Below are 23,046 nucleotides of genomic sequence, written 5' to 3'. Positions count from 1 at the left end.
AAACATATGGATATGATGACATTGAAGTAATTCTTTTTCTAGAAATATGTTTCATACAAAATTAGGAAACCTATTACTCTAACTCAAAAAAAGGAAAAAATATGTGATCATGTGTACATTTATATATAGAAAAATTCTAAAATGCATTCAATACCCATTTCCAGTTCAATTTTTTTAATTTCACTAAAAGAAGAAGAAAATGATTTAAAAATATATATACTTCAATTTGATAGCCTGTGTCATGCTTAATGGTTCAAAGTAAGGAGCACTGGTTTTAAAGTCAGAGTCAAGAAAAATGCTCACAATCACTACTGCTTAACACTGCTCTGAAGTTGCAGCCTTATAATTAGAGAGGAAAATAAAGTTAATAAACATCATCACTGCAAAGCCAACCATAAAATCACTATCAGATTATATAACTGTATATCTGAGAAAAAACAGAAGCAACTGGAAAAAACTGGGGTGAACAATAATAGTTCAATAATGTGTTCACTTCTAAAAGTTATGTGAAAAAATCACTAGCTTTCCTGTATAGAAACAAAAATTAGAGTCTACAATGGAAGAATGGCACATAGTCAAAAAAAGAACATTTAAAAGATATCAAATTAATAAGTAGGCTCTATATAAAGAAAATTATGAAAGTTCATTAAGGATCATAAGAGAAAAATTGTATCATAAGAGATATACATTGTTCTTGGGTAAGAAAAGTCAATGTCTAAATCATGCTATTTTTCTAAATCAATCTACATAGTCAAGGTAATCTCAATCAAACTCACAACCCTTAAACAAACTTGGCAGATTTATTCTAAGTTTAATCAAGAGGTGAGAATAGTCAGGAAAATTCCTTAAAAAGAGAAAAATGTGTGTATACTTGTCTAATAAAATAAGAATAGTAGTCATTAAAATATTGTGGTACTGGAAAAGAAAGTCTAATCAATGGAATGCTTTAAAAAAGGATTGAGAAAGAGGCATTTAATATACTATTTTCTTTTAAACAATAATGTGAAAATAAATAATTTAATATGTTTAAAAAGTAACCATCTGTTAATGTTAAAAAAATACTGTACATCACACACATATCACTCTTATTTTTATAGAGTTTTCCTATTATTCTTTAGAGGTAAGTAAATTTTAAATGAGTCAGATTTAAATGTAAACATGGAACAGTTTAAATACTAGAAAAAATTATGAAAAACTGTAAATAATAAAAACAGAGCTGAGGACAAATGATAAACTGTTAAAATATTTTGAGCCTTATAAAAGATGAAGAGTTGATATGCTAAATCTTCCAAGAAGCCTTAAAACAGACAAAAAAAGAATGTTTCAAGAGAAAAATAGGTGAAGAACACAAATAGGCATTTCACAAAAGAATAAACTGTCAGTCAGCATTTAAACATTCTCAACCTTTCTGATTATCAAAGAAATAAAAACCAAAATATGCAATACTATTTCCATTTTCATATTGACAATGATAAAAAGAATTAAAGAATTGTAGTATGGTACTACTGTGTTAGAAATGAGCACTCACATGCCCAAGAACAGTGTAAATTCATACCACCTTTTTGAAAAGCAACTTAGCATTATATGTCAAAATATAAACTGTTCATAACCTGGACATATCTGGCATGTGTCTAATAATTCTACTTTTGGGAATTTACCCAAAGGGGAAAAATGTATATACACAGATGTTCATTGCAGAACTGTTTATAACAGTGAAACATCTAAGCAATGTCCCTCAGTACAGAACTGCTTGAGTGTATTATATACATGTACAGTGGGATGCCACATAGTCACTACAAATGATAATAAATTATCAATTGACAATGAAAGATATCTAAAAATAAAACTGAACAGGTTGCAAAAAACATCATTTCATTTTTTGGAGAAATTGAACATAAGTCTCTTTTATTACAGATGCATAAAGAAAAGTTGAAATGGATGGTCTTCACAATATTAAATGGTTATCTGTGGATGGTAAGATTCTAGAAAAGATTTACTCCTTTGTTTTCATTGAGAATATCTCTTTTTTTAAAAGAGAAGTAATGAAGAAACTTACACATATGTGTGCACACACACGTGTAATACAAGTCACAAAAGGGGACTTGGACTGTACCTGAGGTGGTCATCAAAGCGCACGGTAGCGGCACAGTGGAAGATGATGTTTGTGTGTGAAAGAAGCTCCTGCACGTCCTCCTTGCTGATGGCAAAGTCATTCTGATTGAGGTCTGCAGAAATAGCTCGGATCTTCTCATGCACGTTTGGACAAACTTCTTTGACTTTTTCAAACAGCTAAAACATATAAATCATCAAAGATCATCATCACCAACAATGTTCTTATTTTCACTGACATTTCATTTTAATTCACAAAAACTGGTTGTTAGCTGTAATAATATGACTCAGCCATCTGCTATATTACATGCAATTCAAGGTCAGCTTAGAATAATTCTTGCTCCTCTTAATTTGATAAACATCCAGGAAAAGTCAGTTCCAGTGACCAGTAAGAGTGTATTTTGAACTTTTCCTGGGTGAAGGTCTGGTAGTAAGCCATCCATATCTTGCACCATCCTCTCTTCCCTTCCAAGGCAGCTTCATGTTTAAACATGGTGGTTATTTCCATTTCTGCCTTAGAGATACTGTTTTCGGAGCAAATTCACCAGCCTTTATATACCTTGACAAATTACCAGCAAAATCACCTGCCTTTAAGAAGGTCTCATAAGCACAGGTTCAAAACAACTTGGTTAATTGGACCAGATTTACAAGAGGTCTTAGAAGCAAAAAGATAATTAGAAAAAAAAAAAATTAAGCAAATTTGTAATGGGTAAAACAAATAAAATTTTTATATAATCTCATTCCAATATATAAATGGCAGTTATTGTCTAGTAAGAGGATTACATGAGCTCATGTATTTTTTATTGGATTTTAATTGATTTTTTATTATTCTAATTTATTTATAAAGGGAAAAGGAAAGAGTACTAGCAGATATAGCTTTTTTTTTACAGTTATTCAGATAAAACACAGCCTCTATTTTCCCTTCCACACAGAAGTTCTCAGGTTGAATTGGTATTTTCCATTTTCTCAGAAGATAACAATTTTAATGAAAGCATCTTGGTTCCAATCTACTTTGATAAAATAAAAGTTTATTGTAGTAATGGTTTGGCATGTGGAAAGTAAGGGCAAGAGAAGTAAGGTTAAATGTTTAGAAAGGTTAAGAGCAGAGAAAATTAGGATGTGGTTTTAATACTAATATAGTAGTGGAGACAAACAATCCTGCTCTCCCTTTTAACTCCAAAAGAATGTTTTCATCTGTTCCTTGATCCTTAGCAGAAGGCTTCTTCTTTCCAGTAGAGATTTACCCCAGGCTTCTCTGTTGGATAAGAAGAAGCTAATTTCAGATATTTACAGAAATCATGTCTCATTTGTATCAGGTAAGACCATGTTCAGGGGACATCCTGGAAATTTAATGAAGCCAGCTAGGGAAGGGAATTAAATCCACATACTGACCTGGCAGGGTAATACACATCTGTCTCCAAGCTACTATTTTCCTGCACTTAAGGCCAGCCTTTTTAATACTGTGTTACTATAATCCTGAAAATAATTCTAAAGTTAGGCCACTCTTCAACGCTTTTTCAACATCTAAGATTGATAAAGCAACTCAGGGACATTCTCAACAAAGTTCATGTCAATTCTTTTAAAAGACATTTAACAGCTCTCCAGTCATAATGGATCATAAGCATGCTAATATTTGTTTTCATAGTCAAATGTTTTCCTTTGTGTTGTTGTTGTTGAGTCATTAAGTCGTGTCCCACTCTTTGCAACCCCACGGACTGCAGCATGCCAGCCTTCTCTCTCTTCCACTATCTCCTGGAGTTCACTTAAATTCATGTCCACTGAGTCCATGATGCTATCTAACCACCTCATACTCTGTTGCCCCCTTCTCCTCCTGCTCTCAATCTTTCCCAGCATCAGGGTCTTTTCTGATGAGTCGGCTCTTTGCATCAGGTGGTCAAAGTATCGGAGATTCAGCTTTACCAACAGTCCTTCCAGTGAACATTCAGGGTTGATTTCCCTTAGGATTGACTAATTTGATCTCCTTCCTGTCCAAGGGACTCTCAAAAGTCTTCTCCAAAAAAGTCTTCTCCAGCATCACAATTTTCTTTTGCAGTTCATGCTAATTGTACAACAGACACAGGTTGGATAATTTTGGATAAGTTTATGCCACATTTATACAGTTATCCTCCTTTTTAACAACTGAATCTATACGAGGCTTTTTCTGAGCCGTGATAGATTTCATTCATGAGAAATCTATCTGGGGTTCTGTTGAGCCTGACTTTGGCCCATGGAGACTTCCGGCTGCTCGAGAGCAAGACATGGAAGATGGCCTCAGTGGCTACTCTTCTAGCAATGGGGCTGGTCACAGATGATGCAAGCTGCCATGCAAACATTTTCTGTTGCCTTTGGTTTTTATGACTTTATGTTTTAAATTTTCTTTGGCTGTGCCAGGTCTTTGTTAGGGTGTACAGGCTTTCTCTGGTTGTGGAATGGAGGGGCTTCCCTAGCTGTTGCACTTGGGCTCTCTAAGTCGCCCCATGGCATGTGGGATCTTAATTCCCAACCAAGGATAGAACCCAAGTCCCCTGCATTGGAAGGCAGATTCTTAACCACTGGATCAACAGCAAAGTCCCTGGTTTTTGTGACTTTAAAATTCAGAGGATATTATTAAATTGTACTATACTTTCAGACGACCTGTGCAATGTTGAACAGCACCAAGATACATTTACAGCATTACTGTTTTAGTAGATAATTACTATTTCAGGAAATAAAGTCCCAATCTTCATCCTATTTATGGATTTATATTTTCAAACAAGAGGGGATATCTGAATGAACATAATATAATTCAAAAAGAAGTTTCAGTATTCTGATTGAGGTGGTATTGATTACAATCCATTGGCATAAATCAATGAATTGGCTGCATCAACTGAAGCCACATTAATAATTAGGGTCCTATTTTACTACATTAGCCAGGCCTAATAATATGACCATTACCAAGTGGTCAATACTGAAATCAGATTGATTATGTTCTTTGCAGCCAAAGATGGAAAAGCTCTATTCAGTCAGCAAAAACAAGACCAGGAACTGACTGTGGCTCAGATCATGAACTCCTTATTGCCAAATTCAGACTTAAATTGAAGAAAGTAGGGAAAACCACTAGAACATGCAGGTATGACCTAAATCAAATTCCTTATGATTATACAGTGGAAGTGACAAATAGATTCAAGGGATAAGATCTAATAGAGTACCTAAAGAACTATGGATGGAGGTTCATGACATTCTACAGGAGGCAGTGATCAAGACCATCCCCAAGATAAAGAAATGCAAAAAGGTAAAATGGTTGTCTGAGGAGGCCTTACAAACAGCTATGAAAAGGAGAAGTGACAGGCAAAGGAGAAAAGGAAAGATATACCCATTTGAATGCAGAGTTCCAAAGAGTAGCAAGGAGAGATAAGAAAGGCTTCCTCAACGATCAATGCAAAGAATTAGAGGAAAACAATAGAATGGGAAAGACTAGAGATCTCTTCAAGAAAGTTCGAGATACCAAGGGAACTTTTCATGCAAAGCTGGGCACAATAAAGGACAGAAATGGTATGGACCTAACAGAAGCAGGAGATACTAAAAAGAGGTGGCAAGAATATACAGAAGAACTGTACAAAAAAGATCTTCATGACCCAGATAATCGCAATGGTGTGATCACTCACCCAGAGCTAGACATCCTGGAATGTGAAGTCAAATGAGCCTTAGGAAGCATCACTATGAACAAAGCTAGTGGAGGTGATGGAATGAATTTCAGTTGAGCTACTTCAAATCCTAAAAGATGATGCTATGAAAGTTCTGCACTCAATTTGCCAGCAACTTTGGAAAACTCAGAAGTGGCCACAGGACTGGAAAAGGTCAGTTTTCATTTCAATTCCAAAGAAAGGCAATGCCAAAGAATGCTCAAAGTACACACAATTGCACTCATCTCGCATGCTAGTAATGTTCAAAATTCTCTAAGCCAGGCTTCAACAGTACATGAACTTTGAACTTCCAGATGTTCAAGCTGGATTTAGAAAAGGGAGAGGAGCCAGAGATCAAGTTGCCAACATCCATTGGATCATCAGCAAAAGCGAGAGAGTTCCAGAAAAATATCTACTTCTGCTTTACTGACTATGCCAAAGCCTTTGACTGTGTGGATCACAACAAACTCTGGAAAATTCTTAAAGAGATGGGAATACCAGACCACCTGACCTGCCTCCTGAGAAGTCTGTATGTAGGTCAGGAGCAACAGTTAGAACTGGACATGGAACAAATGGTTCCAAATTGGGGAAGGAGTACGTCAAGGCTATATATTGTCACCGTGCTTATTTAACTTATATGCAGAGTACATTGTGAGAAAAGCTGGGCTGGAGGAAGCACAGTTGGAATCAAGATTGCCGGGAGAAATATCAATAACCTCAGATATGCAGATGACACCACCCTTATGGCAGAAAGTGAAGAAGAACTAAAGAGCCTCTTAATGAAACTGAAAGAGGAGAATGAAAAAGTTGTTTTAAAACTCAACATTCAGAAAACTAAGATCATGGCACATGGTCCCATCAAATAGATGGTTAAACAGTGGAAACAGTGACATACTTTATTTTGGGGGGCGCCAAAATCACTGCAGATGGTGACTGCAGCCAGGAAATTAAAAGATGCTTGCTCCTTGGGAGAAAAGCTATGACCAACCTAGACAGCTTATTAAAAAACAGAGACTTGACTTTGCCAGCAAAGGTCCTTCTAGTCAAAGCTATGGTTTTTCCAGTAGTCATTTATAGATGTGAGAGTTGGAGTATAAAGAAAGTTAAGCACTGAAGAATGGATGCCCTGGAACTGTGGGGTTGGAGAAGACTCTTGAGAGTCCCTTGGACTGCAAGGAGATCCAACCAGTCCATCCTAAAGGAAATCAGTCCTGAATATTCACTGGAAGGACTGATACTGAAGCTGAATCTCCAATACTTTGGCCACCTAAAGTGAAGAGTTGACTCATTTGAAAAGACTCTGATGCTGGGAAAGTTTGAAGGAGGGAGGAGAAGGGGATGACAGAGGATGTGATGGTTGGATGGAATCACTTACTAAATGGACATAAGTTTGAGTAAACTCTGGGAGCTGGTGATGGACAGGGAGGCCTGCTGTGCTGCAGTCCACGGGGCTGCAAACAGTCAGGCACGACTGAGCAACTGGACTGAACCGAGCTGATAATATGACTTGCCTTAGTCTGGAATGGGCTTCCCTGGTGGCTCATATGGTAAAAGAACTTTTAATCTGGAATCTCAGCATATGGCTGTAGCTTCTAACAAAATAATACTTCTTAGATGTTGGCAAAGCCTAAATAGAGTGCTAGAGATTGCTGCCAACTGCCATGCAACAGGTCAGTGCTTCTCAAAATGTTATCCCCAAGTGAACTGCATTGAAATCAGAAGATATGCATCTGAAAAAGTTCCTGGACCCCATACCATGCTCACAAAGTAAGAAATTACTGGGCCCTGCCCAGGAGTTTGCATTTCACATCAGGTTTCAAAGTTGATTTTAACTGATCCCAAGATGAGAACTTCCTTAGTTGCATTGTTAACACAAATAACTGATGAACAACTGTGTATGACTCATTTTCCTCTTTAACAGCCCAGGGCAGTTTCAAGACATCAGTGGTTTTCAAACTGTATAGGCAAAAGAAAATTCTAGGGCCTAATTAAAAATGATGCCTCTGTTGCTGATCCTGCCCACAGCGCCAACTGTCTCGCTGTTTAAACTGTTCACTGAATCCAGGGCAGGCAAGGTGCAAGTTAAGAGGCTGGAAGGAGACTCAAGGACCCATAGGAACTGCAGACACATTTATTGTCTCCTGACTGATGCTGCAGTCATAGCAGTAGACACGCTACATTCTCTCTGCTCGTGGCTGACCCAAACACAACAGACACAGCCAGGATGCAGCAGTAATGCCACCATGTTCTAGTGAAATGAAGTGAAGTGTTGCTCACTCAGTCATGTTCAACTCTTTGGGACCCCGTGGGCTGTGGCCCACAAGGCTCCACTGTCCATGGAATTCTCCAGGCAAGAATACTGAAGTGGATTGTCATTTCCTTCTCCAGGGGATCTTCCCGATCCAGGAATCAAACCCGGGTCTCCCACACTGCAGGCAGATTCTTTACTGTCTGAGCCACCAGAGAAATGCCACATTTGAGGTGGAGCTCATATATCCCTACAGCACAAAGTAGCTCATGACCAAGCGAGTGCCTTGTGTTGTGCATGTGCAGTGTTATAAATGATCTCCGCTGTTACATAGGCATTATTTACAAAATGTGGGGCCAGAGGGCCTGAACATGCCATCTTGGCTAATTTGCTCTCTCCTCACAATGCCCTTACTCCCCCGTAGGAGATCTTGACTCAGTAAGTCTGGTATGTAACCAAGAGTTGTATTTCTTAACCATCTCCATAGATAGGTCTGATGGTCCAATCCCATACTTAGAGAAACACTGACTCCAAAAATTCATGTCCATTTGAAAATTCTGCACTTAAATTTCACCCTCTGGTTTGTAAACTCCTTGATTCTTCTTTTATCACTTTATGCTTGACAGCACCCAGTTCACTGAAACAACTCAAAGTTTGCTTATTAAATTGAAAGTAATTACTCTAAGAATAGGCTTTCCTGATGGCTTGGATGGCAAAGAATCTGCCTGCAATGCCAGAGACCTGGGTTCAGTCCCTGGGTCAGGAAGATCCCCTGGAGAAGGAAATGGCAACTCATTCTAGTATTGTTGCCTGGAGAATTCCATGGACAGAGAAGCCTGGCAGGCCACAGTCCATGGGGTTGCAAAGAGTTGGACATGACTGAGTGACTAATACTTTCACTCTTCACTGTAAGAATAGTAATAGAACCATAAATGAGAGTTTGAGTCCTGAAATTGGTTATCAGTTCTTTTGTGTTGGTGGGATAAAAGATAGCAGGTAACTACTGTTAAAAGAAGACTCAAAGTGATCTATGGGTCCTCTGTATTAACTGCCAAGGGTAGGGGATGTGGACCCTTTTCTTTTGTAATAATGACAAGACTAAAGGACAGACAAAATGATGCAAATGGATCCTCAACAGATATCAGTTCTTCTGAAAGTTGTTTTTTCTTTCTTTTTTTTTTTTGGAGGGTTGAGGTGGGAGACAAAACATCAATTAAAGGCAAAAAATAGGTGGAATAAAAATGAGCTAAAAAATAAAATTTCAAAAATTTCACTGAAGGTCCACTAATAAAGAACTTAATATAATTATGTTAGATTCTAAGAGTTCATCATCTTCCTTCTCATATATTCTTTATTTAATGGCACAGGATTAAGAAGGTAAAGAGTTGAATAACTACTTGCTATGTTTGAACACTCAAGAATGCTGCTTTTTCATTTTAGTAAACCATGCTCTTGACAGATGAAGATATATTTCTGTGGTCACTGAAAGATAATAGCTGGGAGATGATCTAAACATTTTGATTTGATAATAAAACAATACATTTCTCTTAGAAAGTTTAGGAGTGTTTCATTGATTTGACATCACACAGACAAGTATTTCTCTTTCAATTTTTTTTTTAAACATGAGAGACTATTTTGGCAACAGTTACTTATAGCCCAGATGCAAGAGAGAAACTTGAAAAGCCTAAGAAAAAAACTCACAGAAAGAGAAATTTGGGGGTTCAATAAACTGAGGTATAATTTATGTGGCCAAATATTAAGATTGCATTTTTATTAAAAACAGGACTTGAGCAAAAATTGAGGGGCATGACATTTATATAATGCTCTGAAACAATGTAGAAACCCTGAACTTGGACTTCTACAGTCAATTTGTTATCCACATGATCTCACTTGGGAGGCATCAAGGAGGTTACTACTTTCTAAAGGCTACTATACATTATCATTCTTTTCTAATCATGAAACATTTTGATATTTATTCAGTTTAATGATTCCTCTCTTCAAATGTAGCTATTATTTAATCACAATAACCCACCAAAATTTGCTTAACATTTTTATTTTGTAAAAAAAAGTGGGTGAGTCTCTTAAAATAAAGGGCGATCTCTATAAAATATCTGGTATCCCAATGAAAAGGAGAGCCTGGAACATTTATCATTGAAATTTTAGAGTGCTAAGTTACAAGTCAATGAATTTTTCAAGAAAGACTTATTTTTAAAAGGATATATATAATCTAAGTTGAGTACAATTAAATACAAATCAGTACATGTAAATTAAGGTAAAAAATTATCATAACTAATGTAAAGATTCACAAAATGTTAGAATTTTGCTAGTTCGCTGCTAGCTTCCATAAGATATAAAGGATTAATCTAGAAGTTTTTACTGCTTTCATGAGGACTACTCTCTAGGACCACAAAGCAGTCTTAAGTGTAGTACTATGGTTGTTAAATTTTAGCATACAGTAGGGTTGCTTGAGAAATTGTTTAAAAAGACAAAAACCCAGATGTACCAATCTTAGATATTCTGACTAAGTTCTGAGTTGAAGCTTGGGCAACTGCACTTTGTACAGGCTCACTAGGGACACTGATATACACTGAAGATGAGAACCACTAGTGTATTAGAAAGATCCTAATTTGGATTTGGTGCTTTGGATTCAGGAAGGCCAGAGTTTGCAGCCTAGTTCTGCTATTTATTAACTGTGTGACTGGGGTAAGTTACTCATTTCTTGGGGCCTCACTGTCTTAGTGTGCTTATTTATCTAAAATGTCAGTCAAAGGACTGTAACATTCTAGGATCTCAGAGAAGTAATAATTTGTATATACTCTGCTATTCTTTCTTTTCTACTATTTGTTCTAGTTTTATTGAGAAATAATTGGAATACATCACTATATAAGCTTAAGAGGTAGAGCATGATGGTTTGATTTACATATATTGTGAAATGATAACCACAATAGGTTCAATTAATATCCATCTCCTCATAGAGATAATAATAAAAATAAAGAAAAAAAGGAACAAAAATATTCTCCTTGTGGTGAGAACCCTTAGAATTTACTGTTAACAACTTCTATATCCTACATATTCTGTTACCGTTGGAAACAATTTTGCATTTAGCAAAATTATAATTCACTTTACTTAAGAATCTGTAATAAATGCTAGAGGTGACTCAGTTCATCATCTTGTCAATGCTCTGGTCCCACATCAAAAGCCACTTTCACAGAGTTCTTTGAGAATAAGTACCTGGTTAGAGGAATCTCTGGGTGGTAAAGCAATGCAGTGGAGAAAAAATAGACTTTAGAGATAAGAAAACTGCATTTAAAATATGCTTTGCCACTTCCTTGGTACTTCCTTGGATAGGTGACAACTTTCTTGGGTTAATTTATCTGTGTTGCAGCAATAAGGCATGCCATGGAGTTTTGTGAAGATTAAATAGAGTAATAAAAGTCAGATGCCTAGCATAGTGGCTACCACTAAGTAGGTTTCTAATAATAGGAAAACTTCTCTTCTGTTTCCATCAGAAATTCTGCATTTCCAAAATGTGCTAATCAGACAGTATGCGTGTGTATTTGTGTGTGCTGGGTCACCCAAGGGCTCCCCTTGGGTCACCCAAGGTTTCTGATTATGCCATGTGATACATATATCTCTAAAAACTGAATATATTTCAGAGTCATGCTGAATCTTGTGGTTTGGTGACTTCTGGAGAGAAATCAGGTATAGGCAATATGAAGATTTTAAGAAAAAGACAGTATGATTGGAAGAAATTTTAAAAGAAGGAAAGAAGTTGGACATGTGAAATCATGCTAGTGATTGAATGAACCAGTGAATGGTATTGTGAAAGAAAACAAGAGATTGAGAAATAAATTACTTCTTTTTCTGGAACCTTAAAGAATATCCCTAAGACAAAATCAATTTTAAAAGGGTTTTGTTTTTTTTTTTTCTTAAAAGGTAGGAAATCACCCATTGAAGGGAGGCTTAACATGCGTCAACTAATTTGAGTTGAGTAACTGTCAAACTGAGAACCAGTTATACTCTTTCAAAAGTACGTGTCTGCTGTTTATAATAGCCAGGACATGGAAGCAACCCAGATGCCCATCAGCAGACGAATGGATGAGGAAGCTGTGGTACATATACACCATGGAATATTACTCAGCCATTAAAAAGAATTCATTTGAATCAGTTCTAATGAGGTGGATGAAACTGGAGCCCATTATACAGAGCGAAGTAAGCCAGAAAGATAAAGACCATTACAGTATACTAACACATATATATGGACTTTAGAAAGATGGTAACGATAACCCTATATGCAAAACAGAAAAAGAGACTCAGATGTATAGAACAGACTTGTGGACTCTGGGAGAAGGCGAGGGTGGGATGTTTCAAGAGAACAGCATTGAAACATGTATATTATCTAGGGTGAAACAGATCACCAGCCCAGGTTGGGTACATGAGACAAGTGCTCAGGCCTGGTGCACTGGGAAGACCCAGAGGGATCGGGTGGAGAGGGAGGTGGGAGGGGGGACTGGGATGGGGCATACATGTAAATCCATGGCTAATTCATTTCAATGTATAACAAAAACTACTGTAATGATGTAAAGTAATTAGCCTCCAACTAATAAAAATAAATGGGAAAAAAAAAAAAAGTACGTGTCTGTTAATCATGGGGAAATTTTAATTCCTGGCAAGGTTATATTACCTCTAGTTGTCCCAAGTTTATAAAAGCCTCTTGCTTTTTGTGGGATCATTACTTTCTTAGGAAAAAGAAAATATAGTAATGGAACAAAACTGACTTTGGGAATTTAAAATACAAACTTGTTTTTTTTTTTAAATTGCCTTTGCCTTAAATAGAGATCTAACAGAATCATTAATATCAATCAGAAATTCATGTTCTGGAAGTTGTGAACAAGCAACTTTTATAGAGAGTAGCCTGAACTAAGCATGAAAATGCTATTCTTCCCTATGAAATTCTATACAAACTAACAAGGAACTTTTATATTATATGAAATTAACTCTTCTGTTGTAGGGAGGAAGGGTGGAGCCACAGTATGTGTGCTGTGCTGTGCAAGTTGCTTTAGTCGTGTCCGACTCTTTGCAACCCTATGGACCATAGCCCACCAGGCTTCTCTGTCCATGGGATTCTCCAGGCAAGAATACTGGAGTGGGTTGCCATGCCCTCCTCCAGGGGATCTTCCTGACCCAGGGATCAAACTCACATCTCTTATATCTCCTGTATTGGCAGGTGGGTTCTTTACCACTAGTACCACCTAGGAAGCCCACTTTTCTGGTGGGTGCTTCTTAACAGTAGTGATGTCAGAGTGCTGATCTTTTCTTTGCAGATGTTATTTTGGTAGAAGTTAATCTCTTTAAATGAATTATTTTTCCCCTGAGGGATCTAATGTCTTCTAAAAACTACCAAACAGTGATAGTTTTGCAAAAGGATTCAAAAAGATATTTCATGGAATGTTGCTATCTTCTATTGTTTTAAATCTAATCAGTTCTATAAACCGAGGGCCCCATGTGTATCCCAGCTAATTCACTATCCAAAGCTCTCCAGGGTATTTCAAAGTAGGTTTATCTTAAAGGCACTGAAAGCTTATTGAGTAATTCACATTTTTCCAGAGAAGTTGACTTGAAATATCCAGTGCAACCTGCCAAGCTCCTGCAATGCAGGAGACCTGGGTTCGATCCCTGGGTCAAGAAGATCCTCTGGAGAAGGGAACGGCAACCCACTCCAGTATTCTTGCCTAGAGAATCCCATGGACAGAGGAGCCTGGTGGGCTACAGCCCATGGGATCGCAGAGACGACTAAGCAACTAACACTACACTACGTTCTCTCTGCACTGGAGATGACAAATCTATGGGTATGTTTTGGATCAGTTAAAATACAAAGCTGAGGGGCTTCCCTGGTGGTACAGTGGTAAAGAATCTGCCTGCCGGTGCAGGAGACAACAGGTTGGATCCCTGATCCAGAAACATCATGCATGCAGTGGAGCAACTGAGACCATGAGCCACAACTATTGAGACTTTGCTCTAGAGCCTGGGAGCCACAACCCCTGAGCCCATGTGCTGCAACTACTGAAGGCTGAAGGCCCTGGAGGTGTGCTCCACTGGGACAAGCCACCACGGTGAGAAGCCCACGCCCTGCAACTAGGGAGGAGCCCCTGCTTGCTGCAACTAGAGAAAAGCCCATGCAGCAGTGAACACCCAGCACAGCCAATAAACAAATAAATTTTTAAAAATTAAAAAATACCACAAAGCTGGTCATTTTCTATTTTACATTAACAAAACACAGAGAAATTTATCTGGCCTTGTCAACCCATATGTCAGCTTGGATCTCCCTAGAAACTTAATAAATTATGATTGTCTTTATATCCCTAATTTAAGATTCTCTGTGAGGTTATTGAGAATTTCCACGTGGCCAGTGATAGGTTATTAGTATATAGCATACCTCAGGCCACACAGGTTGGTCCAGAAATTGATACATAACCTAACCCTGACTGATGAGACGTAAGGCAAATTTTGCTGAGGGTTTCCAAAAAAGAAGTTCCATCAGTCTCGAAAGACAGCTTTAGAGAGAGCCAGCTCTCCTCATTCAAAGACTGCCATATATGTATGTGAGTAAAGTATTATCCCATTTTACAGATAAGGAAACTAAGGCTCAGTAAAGAATATATCTTGCACACTCTTCCACGGCTTATAATCAGTAGTGCTGAGATTCAAACCCAGATCAATCTGGTTCTGAAGCCCATACTCTCAAGCACCATCCAATAGCCACAGGTAGCTCCCAGGTGGTACTGATGCTGCTGGTTGGGAGACCACAGTCTGAGAACCACTCTTTATAAAAGTTAACAGTTGACAGTTATAAATAGCCCAATAGTGAAAACAGGGCTAAAGGTTTGCAAGTCAGTTTCACAAATGTTATTAATAGTATAATCAAGGATTCCATAACAAAAGTAATGTCTCAGAGTTATCAAATACAGCACATTGAATGTAATAGGAGGTGGAGACTAGGCTGACCACAAGATTCTCTGCCATAATATTTATCTAGAAATTCATAAGCTGACTACAGAGCTAAATGTGTGATGAAAACAAAGTCCATCAGGGATGTATAGCTGAGCAAAGCTGCATAAGAAGAGAGATCTGTGAGTTTCTTCTAGATTTTGGTTTTATGCCCTATCAGCCTTTTTTTTCTTATTCTTAAGGACCATTAGCTACAATGCATGCATACTTGCCCTGGAGCCAGACTGGGGAGGGTCTCTAAAGTCTAACTCTCTTATTTACTAACTGGATGACCTTTGGTGGGCTTCTCTGATGGCACAGATGGTAAAGAATCTGCCTGTAATGCAGAAGACTGGGTTCGATCCCTGGGTTGGAAGTCACAAAGAGCTGGACACGAGTGAGTGACTAAGCACAGATCTTTGGTAATTTAATACTTCTGGTCTCATTTATCTCAGCTATAAAATTTGGATATTAATAAATCTCACTTCACAGCATTGTTGAAAAATCAATGAGATAAGACATGAAAGGAGTTTCTCAGGAGGTGCTAGTGGTAAAGAATCTGCCGGCCAATGCAGGAAATAAGAAACATGGGTTGGATCCCTGGGTGGGGAAGATCCCGTGGAGGAGGGCATGGCCATCCACTCTAGTATTCTTGCCTGGAGAATCCTATGGACTGAGGAGACTGGGGGGCTATAGTCCATGGGGTGGCAAGAGTTAGACATGACTAAAGTGACTGAGCATGCAAGTCATGAAAAAGTCATTGAGTAATGTCTGCCATGTACTAAGTATCCAGTAACTGTCAGCTATTATTACTTGTCCTACAGCTGAGTTAGGCCATGAGATACAGAAGAGACTTCTGTGCTTCTCTTGATGATGGTTTATACAAAATCTCATGCTGGTACTAGCAGATAAAATACAGTCATCAAGTTTACTGGGTGTCTGTAATGTGCTGTGCTATCAGGTACACATCTCTGTTAGATGTCAGCAGGCCTGAACACTAGAAAGGAGACTGTAAAAAATTCATATTTAAATCTTCCTTTTGCTAACCTTGTACATTCCAGACACATATATTTAACTCCTATGGCAACCCTATGAGGTTATTGTTTTTAAACATTGCAAGCTGAAGGGTAAGAGGTATAAATTGACAACAAATTGATAAAGTGTTTCAGACCAAAGCTTTCAAATATATAAATTAAGACACGAGGTGATATATTCATAATCTGGGAAGGGAGTGAAAGAGATTGAGACTCAAATGCTCATTCATACATGTATTTCACTTGCATGTTTTTCCCTTAGAGGAATTTACAGAATAATAGATGTGGAGTAAGAGAAATATTAAGTTATCATAGATAAAGTATACAACTTGCAGCATTTAGACAACTGAAGGTATAACTGCATGGCTACTTAGTAATCATATCTGTTTATATTAATAATATGATATGATGTAATATGTAAATGACTCTCCAAAAATTTGAAGGAAAGCTACCCTCAATTTACAAGAAAATTAAGCAAGAGTTTGGATGAACTTGTGATAGATTTGAAGCCTGCTGAGTCCACTCGCTTACTCCTTGGAAGAAAAGTTATGACCAGTCTAGACAGCATATTAAAAAGCAGAGACATTACTTTGTCAACAAAGGTCTGTCTAGTCAAGGCTATGGTTTTTCCAGTAGTCATGTATGGATGTGAGAGTTGGACTATAAAGAAAGCAGAACACTGAAGAATTGATGCTTTTGAACTGTGGTGTTGGAGAAAACTCTTGAGAGTCCCTTGGACTGCAAGGAGATCCAACCAGTCCATCCGAAAGGAAATCAGTCCTGAGTATTCACTGGAAGGACTGATACTGAAGCTGAAACTCCAATACTTTGGCCACCTGATGCAAAGAACTGACTCATTTGAAAAGACCCTGATATTGGGAAAGATTAAGGGCAGGAGGAGAAGGGGATGACAGAGGATGAGATGGTTGGATGGCATCACCGACTCAATGGATATGAGTTTGAGTTGGTGATGGACAGGGAGGCCTGGTGTACTGCAGTCCATGGGGTCACAAAGAGTTGGACACGAATGAGTGACTGAACTGACCTGAACTGAGTCCACTTGGAGAGTTTTAGCATTTTGATTCTTACTCGGTAATTTGCAGAATATATTTAGATTAGCTGCTCATTTGCCCTTGACAGGGTCTAAGCACTCTTTCCCCTCTTAAGGGAAAACACCTCAGATTTCTTTTTTTTTTTTCCTTCAGGAGGTTTATTCAGTTACAGTATATTTTCCATCAAAGTCCCCCTCCCCCAAGGAATCTCAAATTTGCCCTCATTTTCTCCTTTATCCCACCAGCATATTCTAATCCAATCAAGAGCTGGTTTCAACATATAGCACATTAGGGAAAGGGCACAATGGCTCTTTCAAAGTGAAGTGAAAAAGCTTTTCAAGGTTCTTCCTCCAGTTAAACACCTTCCAGAAATGAAAGATGTTTCTTGCATCTGACCATAGATTTCCACGAGCTGTTGGTCGCTCTCTTGTTGTGTCTCCTCTCCTCTGCCTGCCCAGATATTCTGGGTCCCATCTGCAGCTGGGGCTATAAAGGAACATTGCAGTGAGTCACCATCCCACAAGACTCTTCCCATAAGGCATACCTTACTGTCTAGGACCTGGAAAACCCTCTGCTGCAGGGTCTGGCCCTCCTTGGGCCTCACCAGGATGTAAATGACTTTCAGGTCTGGGCTGGTACGAAATAGCTTCTCCATCAACACTTTGCCCAAGAAGCCTGTGGCCCCAGTAATGAGAATGGACTTGCCACCATAGAAAGCTGCAATCGTGGACATGATTCCTCCTTTTGTCTTCTGTAACTTCAGAAAGAGGTTCCTGAAAAGAGAGGAAATAACAAAAGATTATATTCTCAGAAGTGCTAAAATGCAGTCATTTAAAATGTTGCTGGCATTTCCAGGAGTTTTGAAGGCAGGAAAGGGTCAGATGGAGTGATAGCATCATGGTTTATTGGCAACTCAATTCATTTCAATCAATATTTATTGAGATTAATCTCTATGCCTGACATCATGCCAGCAACTGTGGGCAAGAAATGAGTAAGACATGGTTTCTGCTCTCAAGGAATTGCTTGTCGCCTAATGGAGGAGACAGATTCCTAGAAACTACTAAATATTATATGGTAATTCTAAGACCAAACAAAGCACAAAGGAAGGGTACATAGTAGGATCTGGAAATTTCAGGAAGGCCCCTATAGAAGGTGACACCAGTGGTCAAAATTGAAAAGAGATAAGGACTGGGGTAAGGGCATTCCAGACCAAGGAAAGATCAAAAGCAAAGATCCAAGGTGTGGTGTAGGATGCCATATGCAGAAATAATACAAGGAATTCAGTGTAGGAGAATGTAATTCATAAGGTTAGGAGTAGCCCCAAACCTGAAACACCAAAGATGAGAACCGTTATCAAATTTTAAAACTTATGATGTAATTTTTAAATTCAGTTAAAGTTTTATTAGAACAAAATTTTTTTGACGTGGACCATTTTAAAAGACTTTATTGAATTTATTACAGTATCAATTCTATTTTATATTTTGGTTTTTTGGCTGTGAGGCATGTGGGATCCTGTCTCCCGGACTAGGGATTAAACTCACACCCCCTGCACTGGAAGGTGAAGTCTTAACCACTGGACGCCAAGGGAGTCCCTCAGTTGCAGTTGTATTTAGAGAAAATCATTTCCAGGAGCAAGTCTGGTGGTGGGCTGCCAGATGCAGCACTTGGATGCTGTGACTTCTGAGAAAAAGCACTCCATGTTATACAAACGCAACCAGAAGTGTTTGGTCTTTAAGCCTGGCCTCAAGATGGTTGATTGGAAGCAGTGGAGCTTTGAAGGAAGCAAGGCCATAGTGTGAGAGCAGACCTTCCTTTCTGCCCTTGGCTGTGCTGCCTGCAGCTACTTCTTGGCCATTTGTGTGTATCTGATAGAACAAAACTCCGGGGACTGGCCTGGACATCGGGGCTTGTAAAGAAGAACAAAAAACAAGTGAAAAAGTCAACACCCTGCCTCTTTAGCTCTAGCCAAGTTAACTCCAGTGACTCCTTAACAAATAATGACTTTTCATGTTGTTGTTCAGTCACTAAGTCGTGTCTGACTTTGCAACTCCATGAACTGCAGCATGCCAGGCTTCCCTGTCCTTCACTGTCCTTCCCTCTAGGAGTCTACTTAAACTCAGGTCCATGAGTTGGTGATACCATCCAACCATCTCATCCTCTGTCACTCCCTTCTCCTCATGCTTTCAATTCTTCCCAGCATCAGGGTCTTTTCCAATGAATTGGCTCTTCACATCAGGTGGCCAAAGTATTGGAGCTTCAGCTTCAGCATTAGTCCTTCCAGTGAATATTCAGGGTTGATTTCCTTTAGGATTGACTGGTTTGATCTTCTTGCTGTTCATGGGATTTTCAAGAGTCTTCTCAAGTACCACAATTTGAAGACATCAAATCTTTGGTGCTCAGCCTTATTTATGGTCCAAATTGGTATAAATTATGGTCCAATAAGGTAGAAAGTATAGCTGTAATTTATACTTTTGAGCATCTTGAGTCTTTGTTCTTGGGAAGAACTCTTTGCCTTTGGAGGATTGCATTCATTAATGGATTTACTCAACAAATAATTTTGTGCACCTGCTATGCCAGACTCGAAGTTCTTAAGACAAACAGTTGGATAAAGCAAATAAATTCTTGCTGTCACTCAAGCAGAGGAGGCTGGGAATATACTGATAAATAAATACACTGACAAGTTAATTATAGACTGTTACAAACATAAATGTAATAAGGATCAATGAAAAAAATCACAATCATCAATGTCATTCCCTCTAGGGACCATTGTGGATTTCAAATATTAGCTATATTCACTGAGTTACTTAAATTCTATTTGTTAAAGGTTGATATGAGAATAATATTTTGAAGAGCATATTTGGACCTTGTGTAAAAGAGCAATGAAGGATACTTTTTGTCATGTTACATAAGGTTACTCATATTATAGTCTATCCAGTTGTTTTCTCAAGAATGTAACATGCGGGGAAAGTATTGAATATTCTTGCCTTGCCTGCCTTGAAGCTCAGAACAGTGATATCAAGTTTGGAAGGCAGTACATATTCTAGTTTAGCATTCAGGTTCAAAGCAAGACTGTCTAAAATCAAATCCCAGATATACCACTTAAGAGGTATGTCATCTCAGGCAAATTATTAATCTCTCAGTGCTGTAGTCTGTTCATCAGTAAAATGGGGATAAAGTACCCAGTTATGTGAATGAATAAATGTAAAACCCTTAAAAAATACAACTTACCTCTAGTACTGTCTATTAGTATTGTCACTGCTTCCACATTTTTCATCTTAATGGTTCCCGACATTTCCTTTTGACATGTATTTTATATGCCTTCTTTTGGAAATATGAGATGATTTATACTCAATCATCAAGCCAAATAAAGTGCTTTCCCCAAATGCAACTCTACTTAATGATAAATCTTTCCAACTCCTTTACATATAAAAATGTTTATGTTATTAGGCATAAATGAGCATGGTTGGCAGGAAAATATAGATGGGAAACTGAATTTGGAAAGTGCAACTTCCCAACCTCACTGGTTCTGAAGATGTTATGTGCCTGTTTTGTAATAATGTGTACTTTCATGGAGTCATATTTTCTAGAAATGCAAAGATACTGTTAAGATTTTTGGTCCCAGACAAGTTTGCAATGTGTGAGGAAAAACTTTAGAGAGCAGGTTGCATATCTCTAATGAACCTATTTCTTGTGGGACAAAAGAAAACTTGATGTGTCCCCAAAGAATGGAATGTGCCTGCCCACAGTCCAAGTATTTCTCAAACACAACAAAAACCATAGCACAATATAATGGGTGCTTTGAGAGGGAAACAAAACATAAGCCAGTATCTCCTGGCATTCAGTACCCAACTGGCAAAAGCAGGTGGCAGGGGAGTTGTGGTCAAGACTCTAATTAAAGCAAGTGATTCTGAAAAACGTCAAATCAAAGCGGCATCAGAGATGTTTCTTTAAACTTTTGCTTCCGTTTTCAAGCTATTGGCTAGGTTATAGAACCCAGAAACTCCCATATAAACTTTGGCCCTGGAAGCCCCATTTTACCTGTCATAGATTTGCAAGGTCCAGGAGTTGCTAATTCTTGATATAATTCATTTGGACTTCCCTGGTGCCTCAGACAGTAAAGATCCACCTGCAATGCGGGAGACCTGGGTTCAATCACTGGGTTGGGACGATCCCCTGGAGGAGGGCATGGCAATCCACTGTAGTATTCTTGCCTGGAGAATCCCCATGGACAGAGGAGCCTGGTGGGCTACAGTTCATGGGGTCGCAAAGAGTTGGACATGACTGAGTGACTAAGCGCAATATAATGTATTAAAATAATTAAATTGTTTCAGGACTTCCCTGGTGGTTCAGGGGCTAAGACTTGTGCTCTCAATCAGGTGCCCCCAGGTTCAATCCCTGGTTAGGGAACTAGATCCCATACACTGTGTCATATGTCACATGACACAACTAAAGATCCCACATGCTGCAACTAAGACCCAGCACAGCCAAGTAAATAAATAAATACTTAAAAAGCACATATTTTAAAAAATAGAGTGCAGAGAGGTCTGTGTACTCTTTCAGCTTCCTCCAATAACATTTTATATCCCCATACACATAATTTAAATAATTATAAAAAATAATTAAATTGTTTCAAAATTTAAATTATTTTACACTCAGAAGTGGAGGATATATAATTCTAGAAGGAAGAACATCTTTAGAACATGGCTTACCTTTCATATAGTCTTAGATTACTAATGCAGAAAGCAAAGGCCACTTTCCTATTCCTCATACTCATACATGGTGTGTGAGAAGCCTAAACTACTTTGACAATATCTGAACCAGCCTGTATAACGCAAGGCTGAATGACGAATAGGTTGACAAGGCTGACTGTGAGAGTCAGCCAATGCATTTTTAATGACTGTCTGCATGTGCCAGGCACTGCGACTAATAGTGAACAGGCCTTATGCAGCTTAGATTCTGTCTTCCTATATTCTGGAGCATTTTTTCTCCTTAAGATCACCAGTTATCCATGGTAATGAGTGGAATTCATAGTTGTCACTCTCCTTGTGTTTTCTAGAAGTGAGGCTGTTCTCATTTCTAGAGAATGGGTATTAAAACATTGAATCACAAACAGTTGTGCCAAGTTAAACATTTTTTGCAGGTTTAAGCATATGGGAACTTTAATTATTCTTTGGGTGGTTCCTCTGGAAAATAGAAAACTGAAGATTCAAAAAATCATTTAAGGTAGACAATCCATATTTCTTCGTAGCCCTTGAAAGGAAAAATTTTTTAAAAAAAACAGGTGTTTTGCCTCTCAGGAGTCATACTTTGTCAAGGATTTTTTGGTTTTTGCAGTATTAACATTTTGGGAGGGAAAAATATTTGTTGTGGGGGCTCTCCAGGGCAATATGGAGTGTTTACCAGCACCCTGGCCTCTTACTCACTAGAGGGTCATGATATCCTTCTGTTCCCAGCCAGGTGTGATAGCCTGACATGTGTCTGCATGCGTGCTCAGTCACTTCAGTTATATCCAACTCTTTGCGACGCTATGGTCTGTAGCCCATCAGATTCCTCTGTCTATGGGATTTTTCTGGCAAGAATATTGGAGTGGATTGCCATGCCCTTCTCCAGGGGATCTTCCCGATTCAGGGATTAACCCGAGTCTCCTGCATTGCAGGCAGATTCTTCACTGACTGAGCCACCAGGGAACCCCAAATGTCTCTAGACTTTGCTAACTGTGCTCATGGGGAAAAACTGCCTCCCCTTTCAGAGAGCCACTTCTTAGTAGTACTTTAAAAATTTCTCCGTTTATAATGTTCTGTCCATCCTACTAAGAGTCAAAATTCAAAGTTTAAATTTCTATTTGTGAAGCTAAGTAGAAATATAATCCACTTTTTCATTCTATTTTACCTATATTGAATCATTCACAATTACTTACATTTACCCAAGCAAATTACACATGTGGTGAATCTTGA

General features: G+C 38.4%; 1 protein-coding gene and 1 long non-coding RNA gene across 11 annotated transcripts in view; one reads left to right on the top strand and one right to left on the bottom strand.

The window, feature by feature from the left end:
* Positions 1-23,046, bottom strand: part of FAR2 (fatty acyl-CoA reductase 2) — a 169,723-nt gene that overhangs the window by 32,603 nt on the left and 114,074 nt on the right. For 8 of the 9 annotated variants that reach the window (XM_070453862.1, XM_070453864.1, XM_070453866.1 and 5 more), the window contains exons 2-3: positions 17,637-17,865; positions 2,114-2,289 (exon numbers count right to left, since the gene is read on the bottom strand). In XM_070453862.1, coding sequence (XP_070309963.1) covers positions 2,114-2,289; positions 17,637-17,825 — 365 coding nt within the window. In that variant the 5' untranslated portion in view covers positions 17,826-17,865. Of the gene's footprint in view, positions 1-2,113; positions 2,290-17,636; positions 17,866-21,130; positions 21,219-23,046 lie in introns of all 9 variants that reach the window. The other variant, XM_070453861.1, reaches the window with a different exon arrangement.
* Positions 1-23,046, top strand: part of LOC110146595 (uncharacterized) — a 41,614-nt gene that overhangs the window by 7,626 nt on the left and 10,942 nt on the right. Inside the window, exon 3 of one of the 2 annotated variants that reach the window (XR_002316596.2) lies at positions 1,915-2,120. The exons of the other annotated variant lie outside the window; for it this stretch is intronic. This is a non-coding gene — a long non-coding RNA (uncharacterized lncRNA). Of the gene's footprint in view, positions 1-1,914; positions 2,121-23,046 lie in introns of those variants that run through there. 2 annotated transcript variants of the gene reach the window in all.

The sequence above is a fragment of the Odocoileus virginianus genome, chromosome 23 (genome assembly GCF_023699985.2).
Source record: "Odocoileus virginianus isolate 20LAN1187 ecotype Illinois chromosome 23, Ovbor_1.2, whole genome shotgun sequence".
In the NCBI taxonomy this organism is placed as follows: Eukaryota; Metazoa; Chordata; class Mammalia; order Artiodactyla; family Cervidae; genus Odocoileus; species Odocoileus virginianus.
This window is presented reverse-complemented; position numbering and strand designations above follow the sequence as displayed.